The sequence below is a fragment of the Aristolochia californica genome, unplaced genomic scaffold (assembly GCF_029961685.1).
Source record: "Aristolochia californica isolate CCGP_79_NKW_82.1479 unplaced genomic scaffold, dmAriCali1.0.hap1 SCAF_3, whole genome shotgun sequence".
Lineage (NCBI taxonomy): Eukaryota > Viridiplantae > Streptophyta > Magnoliopsida > Piperales > Aristolochiaceae > Aristolochia > Aristolochia californica.
The window spans coordinates 33,425,206-33,451,549 of record NW_027181992.1 but is presented as its reverse complement, the minus strand read 5'-3'; the positions used below and the strand labels follow the sequence as shown (position 1 = coordinate 33,451,549).

Here is a 26,344-nt window from a genome sequence, read left to right as displayed (position 1 = left end):
CCACAAGGTTCTAGAGAGAATTACAATTTTGCCCCTCCATGGCATTTAACATGAAAATAAACTAAATGACTATATAACCAACTCAGTAAGAGTAAATGACTCAACCATGGTGTCTCAGCCAGACTCTCCTTTAAATAGGACTCACTATTGGGTCCATAACATCACACCCCTCCTGGAGAGCGAGCTTGTCCGCAAACTCGAAGGTGGGAAGGTGTGCCAACGTCTCCACCTCTTCCCAAGTAGCGTCTGTGGCGGCGGTCATCCAACCAATGCGGATACACACTGTCATCCATCCTAGACCACGGCTCGTGACTATTCAACTCATAGCCAACGTAGTTCCCCAAAATTGCCCTGTTGTTACCTATAGCACGTCTAAGCCACCTGGTACAACTGCAAAATCCACATCTCCAATGTATGGTCTAAGGTGCATCCTGGCCCGCACAGCAATAAGCAAGCCTGCCAGCTGTCTGGATCCTACACATGCAAAAGTGTTTCCTTCATCTTAGGTCTCCCCTATAGCATCCAGAGACCATTGCCCATTAGCACTACCCACAAGTTCTACAGTTTCTTTAGTTGCTGCCATAGCAAGAAATCCAGCACCCATTTCCACTTCTTGAAGCCAAGCTACAACAATTCCAACTTCTGATGCAGCAAAACTTAGCCATGATATAAGTGAGCCAGGACAGGGCCCTCTGTTGCCCCACATTCCAAGTTCCAGTCAATATCTTGATATTGTCATATTGTGTGGATAGCTGCTCCCTGCTTGACAACGTTGTGCGCAAAATGTTATCAATAGGCCCTGGTGACAACATGCACCATCCACGAATCCCTCCATGATTAGCCAGGGTGAACACATAAGCAGCTCCAAGAGCCATCTTGATAACGGGGCACCTATGTGCAACCCCTCCTCCAATGAGGGCACCATCCAACTCCAAAATCTGGATAGTCCCACTTATGGAACTGACCCACAATCGGGTTCCATGAGTACAGAAACGCTCCTCTTCTGGACGATTCTCAAGCTGACCGTCTATACCAAATACTTTCAGAAGCTCCTTTGTACAAGCATCCCACAATGTAAAAGGAAGGTAGCTAGCACTCCACACCCTTCCCCTCAAATTATTTGCTAATAAAAACTTCACGTCACCAGCTGATATAGAACAAACACCATTTACCATCCCCTGACTTCTAAGATCAATGAATGATCTTTCCACAAACAAAGTTGCCATATGCCTTTCGTCTGCCAAAAACAGAGAGAGATTTACCCACAGACTCCCAAGGCCAAATTTTAACCACACCACCTTCTGAACCCGACCAAATGTCCCCATATATAGTCTCCATTGCATTCTGTTGTTCTGCAATCTCATCTGAAATCATTCCATGTGACCAAAAGTATTCATAAGTTGCAGGAATATCTCTATCACATTTGAGAAGTGGGTTTCCAATAGCTACTCCCTGAATGTTGAACGTGAAGCCCGTTGAATATTTATTGTGGTTCAGCCAAGTTACAACCAACTGGGGTTTATAATGACCTGCATAGCTGTCTCCTGTTAGAAACAGGTCTTTGGATTTGAACTCAGGAAAATTTTCATACCACCTCAGCCTAAAAACAAGCATGTCATTGGTAGTAGAGTTATTTCCACTCGTATAGTCAGATATCATTGGCAGTAGATTGGATGCTGTATTCCATGGGTTTGGGTGTATTCTTAGCGTCCTGCCATCTCCTCTAGGGAAAAATGGATGCAACTCGGTTAAGGCACTCCCACCCATGGATGAACAAGCTGGATCTCCATTCAACCAGAGTGTCCGTGGCCTGGTATGTTCATCTCCATATGCTTCTGCTAAGTAGTAAAAGAGACTTCTCCCAGCCTCGTCAGCCACGGTAATGTAACCATCAAACTGTCTATAATTCACCTTGGGCTGGCCAGGTAGCCGCACGACCAAATTGTCAAGAGGGTGGCCAGTCACACCCAAAAACAACAAGGCCAGAAAACCCACACTTGGTCGGAGATTTTCATCGAATAATGTCTGAGAGGACATTACTTCTCTCCCCACACCAATTCTTTGTAGCCAAACAGGATTCCATTGATGCCTAAGTACTGCTGTCCGCCCATGGACTTCCAGTGTCCCATCTCATTTCTTTGCAGCAACTATTGCTCCTGCCTTTGGACTCCTGGTAGTAAGGCCAGCCTCTTTGAGACCGTCAAAGGGCATTGTTGCAACAAGTGGAAGTCTTCCCCATTTTTTTGTGTACAACATTTTAGTGGTACCTGCTATGTCAATTGGCATGATGTCCACCCAGTACCCCACACTTGTCTGAATCCTGTTGAATATTTCCACATCTATCTTGTCAGTTACAACAAACCCAACTTTGAGTGGATCTCTGCAGAACCCGTGCTGCAAACCCAGCAGGTCCCTCTCTAGATGCACTCATGTCCTTGTAAAAATTTTCAAAAGGCGTATACAGGTGGTGTTCGTTTTCCACTCTATTCAGAGGCATCGTTGCTGTTATGAATTCACTATAATCAATTGTGGGAAGCGTAACTTCAGATTCTGAACGGGCATCATACCTCTTTATGCACACTGCATTTATGTCATCAATAACTACAATAGACTGAGGAAGATCATCAACCACCCTGAAACCCTTCTGAACCCATTTTGGGGCATCTCCTAGATATTGATGAATCAACTCAATACCAACATCACGCAAGATAGTGGCAGATGTTGAATTGGCCACTACCTTTGCAAGTAAAGTTTTGCCAGTACCAGGCTCTCCATAAGGTAGCACATTCTTGGGTGGATTGATTCGAATGTCTATTGTGTGCTGCTCAACGGTAGCCTTCTTAGTGGCAACAGTATGCTCATGCTCCGCATTCAACAATCTATGGAATTCAAGGCTAGCTTCAACCACAGATCCCTGTCATTGCTAACAATGACAAATATGAGATCTTGGGTGTTTTGGACGTAATATCTCCACAAATGTCGGATCCTGTCCTGACCACCAACATCCCACACATTGAAACTGATATTCGTATATTCTACAGTTTCCACATAAAATCCAATGGTGGGGATCGTGGAGACTACCTCTCTCAGCTTAAGCTTGTAAAGGATGGTGGTCTTACCAGCAGAATGTGCACAACAGAAACTGCCAAAAATAAATTTTGACCGGTATCCCAAAACAGAGGTTACATTTCAACAATTTTTACACGCAGGACAGATGAATTCGAAGAATCACCTGGAATTGATGTCTATGAGTGGAGGTATGTCTCTGTTGAGTGTGAAGTGGATGCATCTGGCTGAACGAAAACCTGCAAACCCAAATCGGGTTGTTCCGAATAGATTTCAGGTCGAACGACGTTGTGTTTCGGCTTGGGATTTCTACGCTTGGAGGGTTTAGGTCGACCCTTTGCGGGATGGCTATTCCAGACGGTGAACGATGGGTCTCGGAAATTTCTGAGACAGGTATGCACTAGAAGTCCACACTCGAAGAAGTTAAGTAGACCCTCTTTTGAATGGACGAAATTATTCTCTGAGACTGTGGCTGCACCATCTTCGTCCAAAACGACGATTTTCCCTTCTAAATCCTTTTTCAGATGTGTCTCTAATTCGGCCCCTTTCTCAGAACTTTCCATTAAAAACCATCGTATGTCATCACGTATTGCCGAAATCATCACTTTATGCACTGCTACCATTTCATTTAGGAACGAAGAATCGTCCATTGTGAACTAGCTTTGATACCAAGGTGTTATGGTCCCAGATCCCACAATGCGATTCGTAGGGAAGAACAAGGAGATGAAACGAATCAAGCTCAAAGGGGAGCTTGAAACCCTGGGTTCGTTTTCAGAGAACGCTGATCCTAGGGTTTGTTGGGGAGAACACCGATCCTTTGTTTTTGGTGAGATTAGACTTGTCCATTTCATTCTAGTTCATCCTTTAAATAGGACTCGTGACCACAAGACTCTTGAGATAATTACAATTTTGCCCCTCCATGGCATTTAACATGAAATTAAACTAAATGACTACATAACTAACTCAGTCAGAGTAATTGACTCAGCCATGGTGTCTTAATCTTACTCTCCTTTAAATAGGACTCACTATTGGGTCCATAATAGGGGGAGTCTGTATGCCGCCTAAAAAATCTCTTTATGGTCTAAAGCAGTCCCCTCGGGCATGGTTTGAGAAATTTAGCCAAGCCATCATATTGGCCAGCTTTCACAGATGCTCTGGAGATCACTCAGTATTTTATTGAAAATTCACCGAGAGGTAAGGTGATTTTGGCTGTATTTGTTGATGGTATTATTTTAGCTGAGAGTGATTCCGAGGGCATTCAGAAAACAAAGGAGAAAATATGTGTTGAATTCAAGATGAAGGATCTTGGACTACTCAAATATTTTTTGGGTATTGAAGTATTACAATCTAGACATTCAGAAAACAAAGGAGAAAATATATGTTAAATTCAAGATGAAGGATCTTGGAGTACTCGAATATTTTTTGGGTATTGAAGTATTACAATCCAGACATGGGATTGTGCTATCCTAAAGGAAGTATTCCCTTTATCTATTAGAGGAGATAGGAATGATGGGATGCAAACCAGCATACACTCCTATGGATGAAAATATAAAATTATGTGGAGGCACTGAAGAAGATGTAGATATTGAAAAATATCAAAGACTAGTGGGATGACTTATTTACTTGTGTGTAACAAGGCTGGATATTTCATATGCAGTAAGTGTGGTAAGTCAATACACGCACAAGCCGCAACTTAGTCATTAGCAAATACTTGAAAGAATACTACGATATCTGAAATGAGCTCTAGGAAGGGGGCTTCTCTATCAAAACCATGGTCACTTCAACATCGAAGGAGTCTCATATGCAGACTGGTCCGGATCCCTAGATGACAAAAAATCTACTTCAGGATTTTGTACGATGGTTGGAGGGAATTTGGTTACATCGAAAAGCAAAAAGCAAAATGTAGTAGCACGGTTGAGTGCAAAAGAAGAATACAGGGACATGGCACACATTGTTAGTGAACTCATATGGATAAGATCTCTTCTCACTGAATTGGGATTCTATAAAAAAACTCCAATAGATCTATAATATGACAATCAAGCAGCAATACACATTACATTGAATCCAGTCTTCCACGAAAGGACAAAGCATATTGAAGTGGATTGCCTTTTTATATGAGAAAAGTTCCAAGCTGGTTTATTATCTCTGAAGCATATATCCTCACAAAGTCAAGTTGCATATATTCTCACCAAACCAATCACTCACAAGATTATGTCTACCATATGCAGCAAGCTGGCCATTTGTGATGTCTTCTCACCCCTAGCTTGAGGGGGAGTGTTAAAATGTGAGACCCACCATGGTGCTCGATCTGGTGGGACCCACCATGAGGATATGGGACACCAAGAAGAGTCCTCACCCAAGCAAGCACGAGTTAAGGAATTAAGAAGCACGAGCTGAATTGAGTTAGAAGACTTGAAGATCAAGTGGTACACACAAATATCTCATGAGTTGTCAGCCTTATCAAGATGAGTTGGAAGATTATGAGGGACCCACAAGGATAAGGCCATGAACTGGCCTTCTCCCTTATACTCACGTGAATGAAGAAAGAGTCCTAGTTCAACTCATATTAGTCTTCTAGTAGATTGCTTTGGATAGACTTATCTTAGAGAGTTAGAGTTGGAATGTAATTAGGATTAAAAGGCTAATTGTATAAGGACTCTACCTCCTCCTCTACTATAAATGGAGTTGTAATTCAGAATTTATCTAGTTACACATCTCATTTTCAAGTTACTCTCTCCCTTTCTTTTTGCTTGGCACAACCTCTCTTTTCTCCTTTATTGTTTCTTCTCTCTACCCGAGAGCTCTTCTTCCATTTTCTTTCTTCTTTCTCTTGCTCAAGGGATCCTAAATTCAACTTGGTTGCTAGTGAAAACCCATTTTCTACCCACATGTTTGTTGTCAAGATGAAGTGGAACTAGAGCCCAAGTCTGATTTTCTTACAATGAATTCATTTCTTCTTCCATTACCGCCTTCCATCCTAGATGCCTCAGAGCCTCCTCATATGACTGTGGAATAAAGATGGAAGAATTAGATGCAGAAATTGACAGCATGAAGAAAACAAACGATGGTGAGAAACAAAATTGTATATAGGGTGAGAAAGGCCTAGTGCAAATTCTAGGCTCCTTTTGTAGAGCTATGGGCCTAGTATCAAACTGTGGACCAAAAGCAACATGGAAAGATGGGCTTACCTCAGAGGGATCTGTAAACACAATAAGTGTGGTATCGGTTGATGCTTCAAGGAGCTGAAGTAGATCAACATCAAGTGGCACAATAGGTTTCGAAGCTGCTAAACTGATGAAATACTGAGAGGAGCATCTGTTGAAGAATAAAAGGATGTGTCCTGAAAAAAGATGACATCCCTGGAGATAATTAACTTATGAAGAGAAGGATTATAGCAAACATAACCTTTTTGGGTACGAGACTAACCCAAAAAGATACACTTAAGATACTTAGGGTCCAACTTACTCATTTGTGGGGGTGTGTCATGAACAAAACATGTTCAACAAAAGGTCTTCAAAGGAAGGGAGAATGAGTCTTAATCTGAAAATAACAATGTGTAAGGAGATTTATTACTAAGAACGCAATTAATTGTAATCCAAATCAGAATCATCAATTCAGAAATTGAAAAACTCAACACACCACTAAACTCACTCAAATTGAACAAAATACAAATTCAGAACCTTAACAGTTTAAAATCCGAACTCAAAACACTTTGACTCAAATTAAAACTCAAAACGATTATGTGACAAACTATGAGAATGGAAAATAGAACAAAAATTAAGAAAATCAGTGAGAGAAATGAAGAAATGAGAAGGGGTAACTTGATTTTGAAGTTACCAGATACAAAATTTTGAAACTCTTTTCATTGAAAGAACAAGCATCATCTAACCTAAGGAAAGCTAAGACTTTTTATTCCGAATATAGAAAGAGGAGGAACTTGAAATCAGAAGGGGTTGAAGAGGAGGTAAAAGGGGACGACAAAATTTTGGACTTACCTCTTTCTTCCTCTCCTTCTTCCTCCTTTGCTATCTTCTTCATTCCGTCTTGCGCCCTCTCTCCCGGTCTCTATATCTTTCTTCTTTTCTCCTTTCCTCCAAAAGTCGAATGAACTTTTCGAGCCTCCTTTCTTTCTATCCTACTTCTTCTCTTCCCCCCGTTTAATTTTTTAAAACATTTTCTCTGGATTTACCTCAATGCCCCTCTTTTTCTATCTTATTCCACCTTTACCCTTAGCAAAATTAAACAATTTACAATTGACAAGTTAATAAAAATTGATAAAACATAGATTTAGACAAGTCTTCCAAGTTATTACCCTCCTTCGCAAGGGCCTTAAACATATTGATTATTGTGGGCATTATTAGCATGGGCTCGGTTGTGACAAGCCTCTACATTGTCATAGTGGGTCTAACATCCCCACGTAAGCTAATAAACAAGCTATGGCATTTCAACCATAGAATCATGGCTAAATCTTTGGTTTAAATGGTATTAATTGGCTCCCCATGGGAACCTCACATCATCTACATCTCAACAATAGACTATGTCTAGGACAAATATACTTGCCCCAATCAAGGGTATTCTATGAAAGTGACCAAATGAATTTGAGTCTATTGCTTCCATGCATTTGGTGGGCATTGAAGAGCTTGTGGATACTTGAACTCTCAAGTCAACGTCGTGGTTACCATCTCTCTATGTATATTATAAAAAAATGCAATACAAGTGGACTAAGTCATAGTGGACTCAATGTCAAGTAAAAGGATTATCACCGCTCTTGAAAGAGCAATGATCTCCACAGGCTCCACAAGTGGGATTGAAGCACTGAGGCTGATAGGCCTGATAGGCCTGATGGGATTGGCACATGATAGCTCTTGAGCCCCATTTTTTTTATCATATTGACTTTGGAAAATAGGTAAAGAGAAGAGCATAAGCACAATGTGAGTAATGGTATAGAATAGAAAACACCCCCAAATAACTTAATACAAAGCAAAAACAAAATCTCCCTCTTCACTGTCTCTAACCCATCTCTTCTCCAATTCTTGATAGATTGCAGTCATCTGGCATGGCTCCTTCAGTGGAGAAGTTGTGCAGATATCTGTGTAGCGTCAGAGATTTGTACCATTCTGCTCATGAGTGTCTCCAAATGCAGAACACTCAACAAGTCCACCACAAGAACAGGGTGGAAGAAGAGTTGGATGAATCGCTTAGGCTACTGGATGTGATTGGAATGACAAGGGATGTAATGGTCAAGATGAAAGTACATGTTAACGATATCCAGTCAGCTCTTCGACGAAGATCAGGTGGATAATCAGACATGGAAATTAAAACTAATGCTTTTCAGTCATTCAGAAAGAAGATGAAGAGGCAGATTGTGAAGCACATCAAAGACTTGAAGACAAATGCAGTCAAGTCAACCTCGTGCCCCCACACTTCGGTTGCAAATGCTTACAGAAGCAACGTCAATCACCGTCACCTTCTTGGAATCTCTTTTGTCCATTTTCTTTTCAAGGTCAGTGAGAAGGAGGAAGCCACCGGTCTGGAAATGGATGGGCACAGGGCGAGTGGCGAGTAAAGGGGAAGCGGAGACGAAGAACGAAGTGGCAGGAGTAGAGGCCTATCTCAGTTCACTTCGAGGTCACAAGTCACCCAAACACAAGGGCATAGAAGAGGCAAAATATGCTCAGAAACAATTGGAAGCATTGGAAGTAAGCATAAGACCAGTCTAAGACGGATTGGACTGCCTGTTCAAGTGTTTAATGAAGACAAGAGTTTCCCTTCTAAACTCTTCATTCAACTTAAGTTAAAATTTGAAGATTAAATGTATAATGTTTTAGAGTAATTCTCACATATGGTCTTCTAAGCTGTCGTTTACCCAAAAATGTGGCTGATTAGATGCCATTATTCTACATACGACCAAATTCTAAATGTAGTCAACGTATCCCAAAAATTAGAGGGTATATTAGTAATATAAATTTATTTCTATAAAATTTAAAATAAATAATAAAAAAAGACAACATGATCCTCAATTGCTTTTTGATTTTGTTTCCCAATTATGAAGTCATCTTCTTCTTCCACCATAACTATTTGTCACTATTCTCTAGCCGATGTTACCTTAATTGTTCATAAAATTTGAATTACAAGAACATTTATAGAATAACAATACCTAGTCAGCCATATTTAGAAATACAAACATCTATCAAGACTGTATTCATAAATTATCTAAATTTTTAGTACTTATGAATATTTTTTCATTAGTTTGTTATATATGAAAAAATACAATGCCGCTTAGTGATTTTATAACTAGGTTGCGATTCACCAAAGATTTCATGTTAACTCAAATAGATAAAAAATCGAATGAGTCAAGCTTTCAAGTTTTTAATCTATGTTAAGAGATGCATTACATATACCAGTTATCAATGGTCATGTCTTCCTAGAATATGTTAGATCGATGATAAAATTATGTTGGTCTCCATTATTTTGATGATGATAAAAAGTGTAACGTTAATATGTGTTACTAATGATATTATTACTGTATTTTAGACACATATTCCTGCATAAAATATTATAAGGTCTATGGCAAAATTTCAAGACAAAAGAATGATCAATCAAGTTGCTAAGTCAAGGCCCGACGTAAAAAGACATTGAAGATTGTTGTTGTGAAGAAGAACTTACACAAAATAGACAAACAAATATTTGAGACTAGATTCCGAACATCATTAAAATATCTCAAGAACTCTAGATATATAAGTAGATGGGCACCCAAACTTTGATTCTTAAATACAATTATGTATGGAGCTTTAGGCCAAGAAATATTTCAAAATCATGTTTTAGCTGAATGCATATAAATGTTTTACAATTTTAAATCCTTTAGAATAGCCTATATCATGTTTAGGCAACCATTCACATTGGAACCAATCCGATTTTTCATGAAAGAACGAAGCACATTAAAATCAATTGTTATTTTATTTGAGAAAAATTGCAAACATGTGTGATATCCATGCAATATGTTCCTTCCAAGAACCAGTTAGCAGATATTTTAACAAAAACTATTCCCAAAAGTTCCCTCTAAACTACATGTACCAAGCTCGGGATTTGATGTCTTTGCACCAACTTGAGGGGGAGTGTTGAAATAGTATGCGTGGCATCTGTTGTGGTTAAGTAAGTCAGTGGAATGAATTGTAATTATGATAGATTTTATATTCCTTTGTTTTTATTCATGGTCTAGGATTTCTATCCTAAAACTATAAGTATCAAGCTAAGGGGAAGGATACTAAAATTTGTGCTCTAATTCCTCACTTTATCCATTTCTTTTTTTGCGTCACGTGCCTAGCTTGCTCTCCTGAACACTCTTCTCTCCTTTCCTCCTTTCTCCTACTTTTTTCCTTAAACCCTAGAATCTAAGAAGAACAATTAGAGGAATTTTCCCGGGCAAGGGTTCTTGGGCGGTGACTACCAATAGGAGAATGTTGAGAAGAAAAAATCATTGTCTCGTATGTTATGTGCATTTGCTTTAATTTTCCTTATCATTTATTTTGACTACACCTTATATGAACGTTAGATTTTTAATTTTAAATCTCAATTTATCTCTTCTTGAGATGCCACTTGAGCCAATACAGGGGGCGGGCTGCAGGTAGGCTAAGAGTGAGGTAGGTGGATTGCGTGTAGGCCATGCATACATAGCGCCCAGGCCTCACACGCCACATGTGGGCAGCACGCTAGCCATGCACGCCATACATGCGTAGCACGCTGGCCATGCATGCCAAGCATCTGCGGTTTTTAAGCCTCGAGTACCACACGTGCACAACTTGCATGCATGTCGCAAGTGGACACCCATGCCATGTGGCAAAAAATTTATATTAAATTTTTTTAAAATAAATTTTTAACTTATTTTGACAAAATAATTTTTGATAAAAATTATTAACAAAAAATATTCAGAATTATTTAAAATTTTAAAAAAATATCTTAATTTAATTAAAAATTATCTTTGGATTAATTTTAAAATAATTCTTGGTGAAATTATTTCATCAAAAATTAATTATAAAAATTATAAATAATTCTAGGTGAATTATTATCATAGGGAATTATTTTAATTATTTGACAAACTGTCCAAATATTTTTAAAAATAAGAAAATCATACTCGGTGAAATTATTTCACCACAAAATTGTTTTTGAAGAGACATAAATTTCACGGAGAAATGTTTATTTGTTGTTGGTGATTTTTTTTTTGTGGATAGTTATTTTTTATACGAGTTAATCTTTGTAGAATTTCTCAGTGAAAATAGGCTTTTCTTGGAAAAAACAATTGTCGAGAAAAGTCAATTTTTTAGAATGATTGTTTTATGATTTTATGTAGATGACATTTTTATTTTTGGTAATGAACACATAAAAAAGGTAAAGGTAAAGAAATACCGAAGTGACTATTTTTTACATGAAAGACTTAGTAGCAAATGAAATTTTGGAATTAGAGTTATAAAGAATAAAAATTCGAGATGGTTTAAAAAAAGTATTCAAATGATTCCATCACATGGACAATAAACAAATTACCACACCATATGATTCTAGCATAAAATTAAAAAGAACTGAAAAACACTGTTCTACATTGAATTTTTGATATATTATTAGAGGTTTTTTTATTTTTAAAACTATACTAGATCAGATACTTCCTATGTTGTAGGAATATTGAGTTGGTAGACGAGTAACTTTCATAAAACTCATTAGAATGTTATTAAAACACTTTAAAAATATCTGAAATGTATCATTGACTATGCAATATCCTTTTGGATTTCCTACTGCCGTAAAAAGGGTATATTGATGCTAACTAAGAACCTCTTTTCCATGGCACAAAGGCTATTTGAATTTACATTATCTGGTGGTGTTGTTGCTTGAAAGTTTTCCAAGCAAAACCTTAATTACCATTTTTGAAAGCCAGCATTGGAAAGTGACTTCTCATAAAGTTGTTTCCAGTTTATCACATGCGAGAATTTCACGATCTACCTTATTGATTAACAACACTTTTTCCTCCATCAACTATTGATGCATGGCAATGTGTATATGGCATGACTGAAATTAATGATCCTATCTAGTGTGATGCAATATGGTTTCTTGGGAGTAAAATTAAGGATATTGAAAAAATATTATATATATTTTATGTAATATAATGTACTTAATTCTCTAGAATTTGTTGTAAAATGCTCGTATCCAACTACTATGCCTAGTATTAGTTACAATGCTTAATATCCCCCTTCAAAATTTTGAGATTTTTAGGTTTTGTCCCCACTTAATCAGATTTGCCCCCATACGGTGCCCCTCTACCTTGTTATAGTTTCTTCCCCCTTCCTAAATATTTTATGTTATGCCACTATCTAGCAAAAATAAGGCGAGTTGATGTTAGTGCTTAGAGAGTTTTAATACGTAATCAGCATTGCGAAGAAAGCGTTCTACATAGTTGACAAGAGCTAAATTTTATATATATACCTCAGACGGTAATTTGTCTTTAAGAAAAAAAATTTAAACAACTACAAAACTCAAAAGGATTAGCTGGGAAAAATCATTGAGGAACTGATATGGAATTAAAATTTTAGCCATGTTAATCTACATTGACTTATAGTTTGTTGGCAAACTTAAAGTTTAATACTTGCATCTAATTATCAAGTTTATATTTGATAATTATGATATTACCATTATATTTAGTTTGTGATCATATCAGATTTATAAATTTCTTTTTACCACTTATCTTTTCTTTCTTTTATTACATTTTTTACTTGCAAGGAATTGTGCAATTTTTCAATATTGGGTGGTACTTGTTGTTTTAATGATCCATGTCATATTTGTTAAATATCCTCTAAGTATGGATACAATGCCTCCCTAACAATTAATCTTAATATGTTACCAACTTTAAAACCATGTTCTATACATACTTCAAATGCAATCATAAATCCTAAAATCGTAGTAGTGAGTTGCAAAACATATTGTCATTGCTTGTCTTTAATATAATTAGACTTCCATTCATTTTCTTTTTCTTTTGAATTTTTAAAACAAATTTCTGATACGAAGATACCTATATATTTAAAGGGACTCAAAAGGCATCTAAAATGGACTTGGCGCTTCAGCATATGGCTGTACAGGAATAGGAGTAGGGGCCTTTCCTGAGGCACAGTAGTCCTTAAGTAGAAACGAGTACCAATGAGGAATAACAGGTGAGAAATACTCTACACTATCCTTCCAACATGGCAAGCTGCTTATAGCATTTTCTGCTTTGCAACATGTTGCTGAAAAGGAGAACATGTCATCTACAAGATGTTTTATGATCGCTGTAGCACACTCCAAAAAAGTTTCTCCAGCAACCACTTTAAAGATTCTATCACACTTCTTAAACTCTGTATAGTTGTAGACTGGCAGCGGAGGTTCTTCATACCGAAGTATTGCATCACTTGGCACCGACAGAGACGCAATTGCCAAGACAAGAACCGTCATTAGTTGATTTCCCTTCACCATCTTTTTTTGTCTTGATGTCCTTTTTTTTCGTTTCCCTCTTCTGAGTTATCATAGAACATTTCTGATTGATATATTTATAGTGTTTAGATGCACTACCTTCAAGTTGAGCAATTAAATTTATCTTCTTTGTCTTAGTCGTTACCTCTTTCCGCCATAAAGACGTCACTAATGAATTTAATAGTTCATTTATATATTGCAACTTCCTAGAAATTTATTATGTGAGTTAAGGCTCCATGTTAAACATGAAGTTCTAAATTAATTTCAGTTAATAGAGTCCACATGGTTGAACCATTAAAAAAATGCGTGGGTGAGTAATACAACACTATGTAGGGTTTAGATGCACTACCTTCAAGTTGAGCAATTAAATTTATCTTCTTTTTCTTAGTCGTTACCTCTTTCCGCCATAAAGACATCACTAATGAATTTAATAGTTCACTTACCTTTGCAATTACCTTCTAATTTATTTTGTAAGTTAAGGCTGCATGTTGAACATGAAGTTCTAAATTAATTTCAATTAATATACACCACATTGTTGAAAAATTAATAAAAATGTGCGGGAGAGCAATACAACACCATCCAAATCGTCAATTATAACATGGATTATCCATTAATTCAAAAAATTTTGAACATACATAGTTTTAACACTTGAAAAAAATATATTTGTCAAAGATCTGAAACGCACTAATTATTAGTTTTGTTAATGTTTTTTACATATGTTGATTCGAGATATACTCTGTCATACCATGATCCATTAGTGTAAAGAGGGTAATTCCAAGGCAATATATTTAACATAAAGAAATTAAAGAATGCATACTCATGAGTTAAATAACATACTTAATCAGTTCCACAAAAAAAAAAAAAAAAAACGTGTTTATAATAGAGATGCATTCATTGGTTCAATCTATGTAGTTGGACCCATGTTGTATTTTTTGACTAAGCTAGGTTCATCCTGACCCCATTTCTTGTCCAAATGTTGAGTTTAGTAGACTTAAAAGTGGGAAAGAGTCTGATTGAACCTAGTAGTTTTATTGGTTAAAGGTAACCCACATGATCCACTCCTTGTCGGGTCGATCCCCTTAAACCTATATATATATACTTATGGATATAGGAAAGAAGCTTCCACATCTCTGTTTGTAGGAAAATTAGAATGACGATTCTTGCTATGCTCTCTTTAAGCACCAATTGGGAGGTGCGCTCTTTCTTGTCCATCGTCTGTCTAGGTTGACTTAAAAGTAATCCAATGTGAATATATCCTTAAATATAGATCAGATTGACTTAAAAATTTCTCCTTCTGAATCAAAACTAAATACTTTTCATCCAAGTATAACTTCGCATTATAAAATATACTTCTTGTGAGATAAATAATTTTATAGATTTTGGTCTCCATAATCTGGCCGAACTAAGTACTCTTTCTCCTTTTGCCAGCATGACCATTGACACTTCCAAGATCAATATCTCTCCTAAAAAACTCACATCGAGAATTGGTTGAATAGGTAATAAAATATACTTACAAATATTTCTTTTCATATAGAATTCTCCATATAAAGTCTCATTCTTGATAGCATAAAATAGCTTGGAAGTTGAAGTTTTTTGTTGCTACTCGAACCCCTCTTGCAATATGACCTTTGCTGCTTCAAATATTGATTTCTCTTTGTAGAAAATTCTTTTTTCCAAAATTGTTTTTTCATTAGAAAGTGGACTCGAATATATTTCCTTAAATATATAATATATAATATGAAAATCTCAGTATAGAGGTCAAAATGAAAAGCAAACAATAGGTATAGGGACTGAAAAAGAGAGAAAAAAGGATAAATACCAACCTAAACTGCTAGATATAATAAATTAGAAAAGGATCACATTATCTCTGTGAGTTGAACGAGTCAACTCACAGAACCTACTCTGATACCATGTTGAATTTATGGAGAAGAGAAAAACTTCATTGACTTTATGTAATTAGAGTGCATGAACCCTTATTTATAATAGAAGAAACTAGTAGAGTCCAATTACAATAAAACTACCCTTGTCCCAATTACACCTAAACTGTAACACTTATAGATAAGTCGTAGCATAATTAAATAACTCAACATAAAAAGAAGACTAACATAACTAAAACTCTTCTATGAGACCTCCTTCCATTATACTTATGGCTTTGTAAGAATACTTATTGTGAGAGTTATGTAAGAGTTTTCCATATCTTCTCTTCAAAAATTTCTATAGAGAAGTCCCTTCCTAGAGCTTCTGTTAAATATCTGAGTATCCTCTCCAGAGTTTACCAATGGGTAAGTTGTTGTTATGCATATACCGACTCAGCACACTTACCGCATAAGATATAACTATTCTGGTCATTGTATGGTAAATAAGCTTTCCCACAAGCCTTTAATATTTACTTATATCAACATTTTCTCCAAAGCTTGCACATAGCTTAGTGTTGGCATCCATCGGAGTATCCACTGTTCGACACCCCATCATCCATGTATCCTCAAGGAGATCCAAAACATATTTTCTCTGAGATAATACAATCAGATAAGACAATATCATATGCATAAACTACCAATAATGCTCTTCCCTTTAAGGTATTTTTGACAAAGACAAAAAGATCTACTAAGTACTGGCTGAATCCAAAATGCACCATTGTTTGGCTAAAATTTTCAAACCAACCCCGAGGAGACTATTTGAGCCCATATCAAGACTTCCTTTATTTACATACCGACTTCCCTTCAACCACAAAACCAGGTGGTTGATATATATATCTCTCTCTTTAATATCCTCATTCAAGATTATATTCTTCATATCCAATAGATATACCGGCCAAGAGGAATTGGCAACGAGGGATAATAAGAAGCGTACCGAGTTTAATTTAGCCACTAAGGAGAAAGTCTCCCCATAATTGACTCCATAGCACTGAGTATACCCATTTGCAACTAGCCGAGCCTTGAGGTGAGTAATAGAAACATGCAGATTGTGCTTAGTTACAATGTGGGACCAACCATGGTGATCGAGTTGGTGGGACCCACCATGAGGATGTGGGACACCAAGAAGAGTCCTCACCCAAGCAAGCACGAGTTAAGGAATTAAGAAGCACAAGCTGAATTGAGTTAGAACACTTGAAGATCAACCCACAAATATCTCATGAGATGTCAACCTTATCAAGATGACCTGGAAGATCATGAAGGACCTACAAGGATAAGGCCACGAGCTGGCCTTCTCCCTTATATTCACGTGAATGAAGAAAGTCCTAGTTCAACTCATATTAGTCTTCCAGTAGATTGGTTTGGATAGACTTATCTTAGAGAGTTAGAGTTGGCCTGTAATTAGGATTGAAAGACTAATTATATAAGGACTCTACCTCCTCCTCTACTATAAATAGAGGAGATGTAATTCAGAATTTATCAAGTTACACATCTCATTCTCGAGTTAATCTCTCTCTCTCTTTTTGCTTAGCGCAACTTCTCTTTTCTCCTTTATTGTTTCTTCTCTCTACCCGAGAGTTCTTCTTCCCTTTTCTTCTTTTTCTTTCTTCTTTCTCTTGCTCGGAATTATGGAAAAGGGATCCTAAAGTCAACATGGTATCAGATCATTATATTTAGGATCCCTCATCAAAGAAATGCTCTAAAGAAGTGAAGATCAACACCTCTTAAAGAAGGCTATTTTATGAATGAAGAACACAAGTCGAGAGATAAGTGTTCAATTTTTTTTCTTCTTTTCATGGTACTGGTTTCAGAATTTAGAAGATGATTTAAGGATGAGTACGTAAATGCTTTAATATTATTATATTATAGATATGCATGCCTCTCTATCTAGAAGGAGCTATCAAAATAGTTTTGTCGGTTGGGAAATTTTGTTTACCGGGACCAGTCCATGATCAGATTTTTGGATTTTTTTTTTCGTGGGATAATGGTTCCCTAATATAGAAGATTGTTATTGAGTCTCTTATGAGTGGTATTAGAGAAAAACAAATCAGAATAATAATTTAGCATCAACGCTAAAATTCCCCATACATCAAGTTGATTGAAGAAGTACTACTTAGTGTTATTATTAGAATTTTTTTGAAGAAGGGCCTATCATGGATGAAGAGAATATGAATATCAAGGTGATATACTGAGAATGACCACCATACCCTTATGTGGGGTATCAAATTTTATGAGTTAGTCCACATCGGTTCGGAGGTTCCTTATAACAAAAGACCTACTTGGTCACCTCACCACTCAAGGACCACCTATTGATGAAGATGATATTTTTTTTATAACAAATGGTTGAAAATTGATATTTTGGTGATTAGTTGGCTAATCAATAGCATGGAAGAATATGTTTCCAACAATTTTATTCATCTTGACACTGCTAAACAAATTTGGGAGACATGTGCTAAATTGTACTCATGCCCGGAGACTCTACATAGACCATATGATATTCTCCAAAGAATGTTGAATACTAAACAAGAAGAAAATATCCATGAGTACATGGCCCGCTTTAGAGGATTTCTTCAAGAGTGAAAGTTAGCTTAGCCTTCAACCACAGATATTTCTATCCATGACAAACAGAAGGAAGCTTTAATTACTGCTATTTGTCTTGCAAATGTTAAACCCCAGCTTGATTTTGCCAAGAGTCAACTTTTGAGTGCTTCTGTTGTCCCCAAGTTTGACGATGTATGCGCAACAGTACTTCCGTATTTCAAGCACTTCTTCCTCCTCTACTGACGTATCATCCGCTATGTATTCCGATCATAGAGGATCATCATCTGACCGTGGCCGAGGCCGAGGAAGAGGTGGAAGGACTGGTGTTGGCAGAACAAATGGGAAAGAATGTACTCATTGTAAAAGATTTGGTCACACTATAGATCAGTGCTATTACAGGGCATGCACTTACTGTGGACAATATGGCCATTATAAATAATATACTATAAAGACAATGGACACTCAAGGGCTAATCAAGCCATTATAAGTGATAAAAAAGAAGAAGAACCCACAAAATCAGCATCACATAAATTTTTTACTGATGAAGAGTATGAGCTATTTCAGAAAATGAAGACAATGTTGGGTTCTTCTCCTAGTTCCTCTGCAAATACTGCTGCCACTACTGCTTCAGGTATGTTATCTGCCTCATCTTCATCCTGGATAATTGACCCAGGAGCCTCAGAGCAACTTACAAGTAACAAAAATTTATTATATTCTCTATCTCCGAGTCTTTCACACAAGTTTGTTACCATAGTTGACGGTTCTCAAACCAAAGTCAAGGGAAAGGTTCCACATCTGTCACCCCATCACTTTCGCTCACTAACATTCTTTTCGTTCCTACTTTCCCTTTGAATCTATTATCTGTTAGTCAGTTGACAAAATATTTTAATTTCTCTGTTACCTTCTCACCTACTTCATGTGTCTTTCAGGATCTTATAACGAAGTAGGTGATTGGTGGAGGCCATGAAAAAGGGGGGCTTTAATACTTGGACGTGTCGAAATAAATATGGTTTCTACTACTGAAAATGAGACACGGTTATGGCACAATCGGTTGGGACATCCATCTGCACATTCTCTTCATTATATATTTCCTTCTCTAAAAGTAAGGTCAAAATTTCATTGTGAGGTTTGTCAATTGAGTAAACATCAGTGGAGTAAATACTCTCCTCGTCTAGTAGTCAAAAGTGTTACTCCATTTTCATTAATTCATACTGATGTTTGGGGGCCCTTGAGTGTCACCAATATTTCTCAAGCAAAATATTTTATTACATTTTTTGAGGATTTCACTCGCACAACTTGGTTGTTTATATTTAAGGAGCATTCTGATATACCATTCATTTTTAAGTCATTTCATGCTATGGTAGTCACACAATTTGGTCAAAAAATATAAATTCTCTGGTATGATAATGCCAAAGAATATGTTTCCAAAGACCTTAACTCTTTTTGTCAAGAAAATGGCATTATCCATCAAACATCATGCACCTACAGTCCTCAACAAAACGGTGTAGTCGAACGTAAAAATTGTCATATTCTAGAGGTAGCTCGAGGTTTGTTATATGCCATGAAAGTTCCATACTTTTATTGGCCTCATGCAATCCTTACAGCTCGCTTTCTTATAAATCGTCTACCATCTACCGTTCTTGGCAATAAATCTCCTTAATCTAGATTATTACCAAATGATGATTCATTTTCATTACCTTTGAAAGTCTTCGGATGTCAATGTTTTGTTCATAATTCATTACCTAGACACAACAAACTTGATCCTAAATCTATCAAGTGTATCTTTTTGGGATACTCTCACACACAAAAGGGTTATGTTTGTTATCGTCCTACTCTTCAACATTTATTTGTATTCAAGGATGTAACATTTTTTGAAGACTCCTCATTTTATGCTGATGGCGCTCCTCCTGGTCTGTCCTTGGTACTAGGTTCCCCTCGACTGGCTGTGCCTCGTGATATAGAGATTATTCAACCTCCATAGCAAGTGGCCAATACCACATCTGCCGAGTTAACAGATCCAACAGAGGCAAGTCCTTCATCACCAATTATTTTTCGCCCTCTATATGATATTCGTCCTATTGCTATAAGGAAAGAACCTCGATCATGTGATAGACCTTCTACTTCTCATCCCATTTCAAATTATTGTCTCATCATCACCTCTCACCTTTATGTTGGGAGTTTCTTTCTTCTATTTCCTCTATATTTGTTCCACAGTCCTATCAGGAGGTTCTACAACATCCAGGGTGGAGGCAGCAATGGATGAAGAAATGAAGGCCCTTAATGACAGTCATACATGGTCATTGGTTCTTCTTCCCTCAGGTAAAAAACCCATTGGTTCCAAGTGGGTTTATACTATCAAACATAATCCGGATAGGTCAATTGCATGACTGAAGGATCGAATTGTTGCCAAAGGTTATACTCAATGCTATGGAATTGATTATGAAGAAACCTTCTCTCTAATGGGAAAAATGAACTCGGTATGTATATTATTATCTCTGGCAGATATTTTATCATGGCCGATATATCAACTTGATGTGAAAAATATATTTCTTAATGGTGATATTAAAGAAGAAATTTACATAAAACAACCACTTGGGTATGTGGTTGAGGGGGTTTTATGGTCCCATATCTCACAATGCGATTTGCAGGGAAGAACAAGGAGATGAAATGAATCAATCTCGAAGGGGAGCTTGAAACCTTGGGTTCGTTGAGGAGAACGCCGGTCCTTGGGTTCGTTTCGAAGAACGCCAATTCTAGGGTTCGTTGAGGAGAACACCGATCCTATGTTTTTGGCAAGATTAGACTTGTCCATTTCCTTCCAGGTCGTCCTTTAAATAGGACACATGACCAAAAGGTTCTAGAGAGAATTAAAATTTTGCCCCTCCATGGCATTTAACCTGAAAATAAACTAAATGACTGTACAACTAACTCAATTAGAGTAATTGACTCAGCCATGGTGTCTAAGCCTTACTCTCCTTTAAATAGGACTCACTATTGGGTCCATAACATCACACGCCTCCTGGAGAGTGAGCTTGTCCACAAACTCGAAGGTGGGAAGGCGTGCCAACATCTCCACCTATTCCCAAGTAGCGTCTGTGGCGGCAGTCATCCAACCAATGCGGATACACACTGTCATCCATCCTAGACCACGGCTCGTGACTATTCCTCTCATAGCCGATGTAGTTCCCCAAAATTGCCATGTTGTTACCTATAGCACGTCCAAGCCACCTGGTACAACTGCAACATCCACATCTCCAATGTATGGTCTAAGGTGCATCCTGGCCCGCACAACAATAAGCAAGCCTGCCAGTTGTCTGGATACTACATGTGCAAAAGTGTTTCCTTCATCTCAGGTCTCCCCTATAGCATCCAGAGACCATTGCCCATTAGCACTACCCACAAGTTCTACAGTTTCTTTAGTTGCTGCCATAGCAAGAAATCCAACACCCAATTCCACTTCTTGAAGCCAAGCTACAACAATTACTACTTCTGATGCAGCAGAACTTAGCCATGATATAAGCGAGTCAAGAGAGGGCCCTCTGTTGCCCCACATTCCAAGTTCCAGTCAATATCTTGATATTGTCATATTGTGTGGATAGCTGGTCCCTGCTTGACAACGTTGTGCACAAAATGTTATCAATAGGTCCTGGTGACAACATGCACCATCCACGAATCCCTCCATGGTTAGCCAGGGTGAACACATAAGCAGCTCCAAGAGCCATCTTGATAACGGGCCCCTGTGTGCAACCCCTCCTCCAATGAAGGTACCATCCAACTCCAAAATCTGGATAGTCCCACTTATGGAACTGACCCACAATCCGGTTCCATGAGTACAGAAACACTCCTCTTCTGGACGATTCTCAAGCTGACCGTCTATACCAAATACTTTCAGAAGCTCCTTTGTACGAGCATCCCATAATGCAAAAGGAAGGTAGCTAGCACTCCACACCCTTCCCCTCAAATTATTTGCTAATAAAAACTTCACGTCGCTAGCTGATATAGAACAAACACCATTTACCATCCCCTGACTTCTAAGATCAATGAATGATCTTTCCACAAACAAAGCTGCCATATGCCTTTCGTCAGCCACAAAAGAGATAGATTTATCCACAGACTCCCAAGGCCAAATTGTAACCACACCACCTTCTGAACCCGACCATATGTCCCCATATATAGTCTCCATTGCATTCTGATGTGCTGCAATCTCATCTGAAATCATTCCATGTGACCAAAAGTATTCATAAGTTGCAGGAATATCTCTATCACATTTGAGAAGTGGGTTTCCAATAGCTACTCCCTGAATGTTGAACGTGAAGCCCGTTGAATATTTATTGTGGTTCAACCAGGCTACAACCAACTGGGGTTTATAATGACCTGCATAGCTGTCTCCTGTTAGAAATAGGTCTTTTGGATTTGAACTTAGGAAATTTTTCATACCACCTCAGCCAAAAAACAAGCATGTCATTGGTAGAAGAGTTATTTCAACTCGTATAGTCAGATATCATTGGCAGTAGATTGGATGCTGTATTCCAAGGGTTTGGGTTTATTCTGAGCGCCCTGCCATCTCCTCTAGGGAAAAATGAATGCAACTCGGTGAAGGCACTCCCACCCATGGATGAACAAGCTGGATCTCCATTCAACCAGAGTGTCAGTGGCCTGGTATGTGCATCTCCATATGCTTCTACTAAGTAGTAAAAGAGACTTCTCCCAGCCTCGTCAGCCACGGTAATGTAACCATCAAACTGTCTATAATTCACCTTGGGCTGGCCAGGTAGCCGCACGACCAAATCCTCAAGAGGGTGGCCAGTAACACCCAAAAGCAACAAGGCGAGAAAACCCACACTTGGTCGGAGAATTTCATCGAACAGTGTCTGAGAGGACATTACTTCTCTCCCCACTCCAATTCTTTGTAGCCAAACAGGATTCCATTGATGCCTAAGTACTGCTGTCCGTCCACGGTCTTCCAGTGTCCCATCTCGTTTCTTTGCAGCAACTATTGCTGCTGCCTTTGGACTCCTGGTAGTAAGGCCAGCCTCTTTGAGACCGTCAAAGGGCATTGTTGCAGCAAGTGGAAGTCTTCCCCATTTTTTTGTGTTCAAAATTTTTGTGGTACCTGCTGTGTCAATTGGCATGATGTCCATCCAGTACCCCACACTGGTCTGAATCCTGTTGAATATTTCCACATCTATCTTGTCAGTTACAACAAACCCAACTTTGAGTGGATCTCTGCAGAACCCCTGTGCTGCAAACCCAGCAGGTCCCTCTCTAGATGCACTATTGTCCTTGTCAAAATTTTCAAAAGGCGTATACTGGTGGTGTACGTTTTCCACTCTATTCAGAGGCATCGTTGCTGTTATGAATTCACTATAGTCAATTGTGGGAAGCGTAACTTCAGATTCTGAACGGGCATCATACCTCTTTGTGCACACTGCATTTATGTCATCAATAACTACAATAGACTGAGGAAGATCATCAACCACCCTGAAACCCTTCTGAACCCATTTTGGGGCATCTCCAAGATATTGATGAATCAACTCAATACCAACATCACGCAAGATAGTGGCAGATGTTGAATTGGTCACTACCTTTGCAAGTAAAGCTTTGCCAGTACCAGGCTCTCCATAGGGTAGCACATTCTTCGGTGGATTGATTCGAATGTATTTTGTGTGCTTCTCAACGATAGCCTTCTTAGTGGCAACAGTATGCTCATGCTCCGCATTCAACATTCTATGGAATTCAGGGCTAGCTTCAACCACAGATCCTTGTCATTGCTAACAACGACAAATATGAGATTTTGGGTGTTTTGGACGTAATATCTCCACAAAGGTCGGATCCTGTCCTGACCACTAACCTCCCACACATTGAAACTGATATTCGTATATTCTACAGTTTCCACATAAAATCCATTGGTGGGGATCGTGGAGACAACCTCTCTCAGCTTAAGCTTGTAAAGGATGGTGGTCTTACCAGCAGAATGCGCACAACAGAAACTGCCAAAAATAAATTTTGACCGGTATCCCAAAACAGAGGTTACCTTTCCCCAATTTTTATACGCAGGACAGAGGAATTTGAAGAATCACCTGGAATTGATGTCGATGAGTGGAGGTATGTCTCTGTTGAGTGTGAAGTGGATGCATCTAGCTGAACGAAAACCTGCAAACCCAAACCGGGTTGTTCCAAATAGATTTCAGGTAGAACGACGTTGTGTTTCGGCTCGAGATTTCTACCCTTGGAGGGTTTAGGTCGACCCTCTGCTGGATGGCTGTTCCCGATGGTGAACGAGGGGTCTCGAAAATTTCTGAGATAGGTATGCACTAGAAGTCCACACTCAAAGAAGTTAAGTAGACCCTCTTTGGAATGGACGAAATTATTCTCCGAGACAGTGGCTGCACTGTCTTCTTCCGACACGGCGATTTTCCCCTCTGAATCCTTTTTCAGATGTGTCTCTAATTCGGCCCCTTTCTCAGACCTTTCCATTAAAAATCATCGTATGTCATCACGTATTGCCAAAATCATCTCTTTATGCACTGCTGCCATTTCATTTAGGAACGAAGAATCGTCCATTGTGAACCAGCTCATATACCAAGGTGTTATGGTCCCAGATCCCACAATGCTATTCGTAGGGAAGAACAAGGAGACGAAATGAATCAAGCTCAAATGGGAGCTTGAAACCCTGGGTTCGTCTAGGAGAATCCTGATCCTTGGGTTCATTTTCAGAGAATGCTGATCCTAGGGTTCGTTGCGGAGAACATCGATCCTTTGTTTTTGGTGAGATTAGACTTGTCCATTTCATTCCAGTTCGTCCTTTAAATAGGACTCATGACCACAAGGTTCTTGAGAGAATTACAATTTTGCCCCTCCATGACATTTAACATGAAAATAAACTAAATGACTACATAATTAACTCAGTCAGAGTAATTGACTCAGCCATGGTGTCTCAATCTGACTCTCCTTTAAATAGGACTCACTATTGGGTCCATAACAGGGGGAGTCTGTATGCCGCCTAAAAAAATCTCTATATGGTCTAAAGCAGTCCCCTAGGGCATGGTTTGAGAAATTTAGCCAAGCCATCATACTGGCCAGCTTTCACAGATGCATTGGAGATCACTCAGTATTTATTGAAAATACACTGAGAGGTAAGGTGATTTTGGCTGTATTTGTTGATGATATTACTTTAGGTGGGAGTGATTCCGAGGGCATTCAGAAAACAAAGGAGAAAATATGTTTTGAATTCAAGATGAAGGATCTTGGACTACTCAAATATTTTTTGGGTATTAAAGTATTACAATCCAGACATAGGATTGTGCTATCCTAAAGGAAGTATTCCCTTTATCTACTAGAGGAGATAGGAATGATGGGATGCAAACCAACATACACTCCTATGGATGCAAATACAAAATTATGTGGAGGCACTGAAGAAGATGTAGATATTGGAAAATATCAAAGAGTAGTGGGATGACTTATTTACTTGTGTGCAACAAGGCCGGATATTTCATATGCAGTAAGTTTTGTAAGTCAATATATGCACAAGCCACAACTTAGTCATTAGCAAACACTTGAAAGAATACTACGATATCTGAAAGGAGCTCTAGGAAGGGGGCTTCTCTATCAAAACCATGGTCACTTCAACATCGAAGGATTCTCATATGCAGACTGGGCCGGATCCCTGGATGACAGAAAATCTACTTCTGGATTTTATACGATGGTTGGAGGGAATTTGGTTACATCGAAAAGCAAAAAGCAAAATGTAGTAGCACGGTCGAGTGCAAAAGCATAATATAGGGACATGGCACACATTGTTAGTGAACTCATATGGATAAGATCTCTTCTCACTAAATTGGGATTCTACAAAAGAGCTCCAATAGATCTATAATATGACAATCAAGCAGCAATACACATTACATCTAATCCAGTCTTCCATGAAAGGACAAAGCATATTTAAGTGCATTGCCATTTTATACAAGAAAAGTTTCAAGCAGGTTTCTTATCTCTGAAGAATATATCCTCAAAAAGTCAAGTTGCAGATATTCTCACCAAGCCGATCACTCACAAGATTATGTCTACCATATGCAGCAAGCTGGCCATTTATGATGTCTTCTCACCCCCAGCTTGAGGGGGAGTGTTACAATGTGGGACCCACCATGGTGCTCGAGCTGGTGGGACCCACCATGAGGATGTGGGACACCAAGAAGAGTCCTCACCCAAGCAAGCACGAGTTAAGGAAATAAGAAGCACGAGCTGAATTGGGTTAGAAGACTTGAAGATCCAATGGTACCCACAAATATCTCATGAGTTGGCAGCCTTATCAAGATGAGCTGGAAGATCATGAGGGACCCACA

The 26,344-nt window shown here is 38.4% G+C and overlaps 1 protein-coding gene across 1 annotated transcript; it reads left to right on the top strand.

Annotated features, from left to right (window-relative positions):
* The first annotated feature begins 8,122 nt into the window (after positions 1-8,122).
* On the top strand, positions 8,123-9,618 carry LOC137959525 (uncharacterized). The gene is made up of 4 exons (XM_068806888.1): positions 8,123-8,317; positions 8,410-8,528; positions 8,570-8,765; positions 9,601-9,618. Exons 1-4 carry the CDS (start codon positions 8,123-8,125, stop codon positions 9,616-9,618), a joined length of 528 nt encoding a protein of 175 aa, XP_068662989.1.
* Positions 9,619-26,344: the final 16,726 nt, after the last annotated feature.

What these genes read in the sequence shown, in the direction of transcription:
- LOC137959525 (XM_068806888.1), top strand. Translation starts at nt 8,123, where the DNA reads ATGGCTCCTTCAGTGGAGAAGTTGTGCAGATATCTGTGTAGCGTCAGA. An exon ending in ATGTAATGGTCAAGATGAAA is followed by an intron (nt 8,318 to 8,409) that starts GTACATGTTAAC and finishes TCAGTCATTCAG; the next exon opens with AAAGAAGATGAAGAGGCAGA. An exon ending in CAGAAGCAACGTCAATCACC is followed by an intron (nt 8,529 to 8,569) that starts GTCACCTTCTTG and finishes TTTCTTTTCAAG; the next exon opens with GTCAGTGAGAAGGAGGAAGC.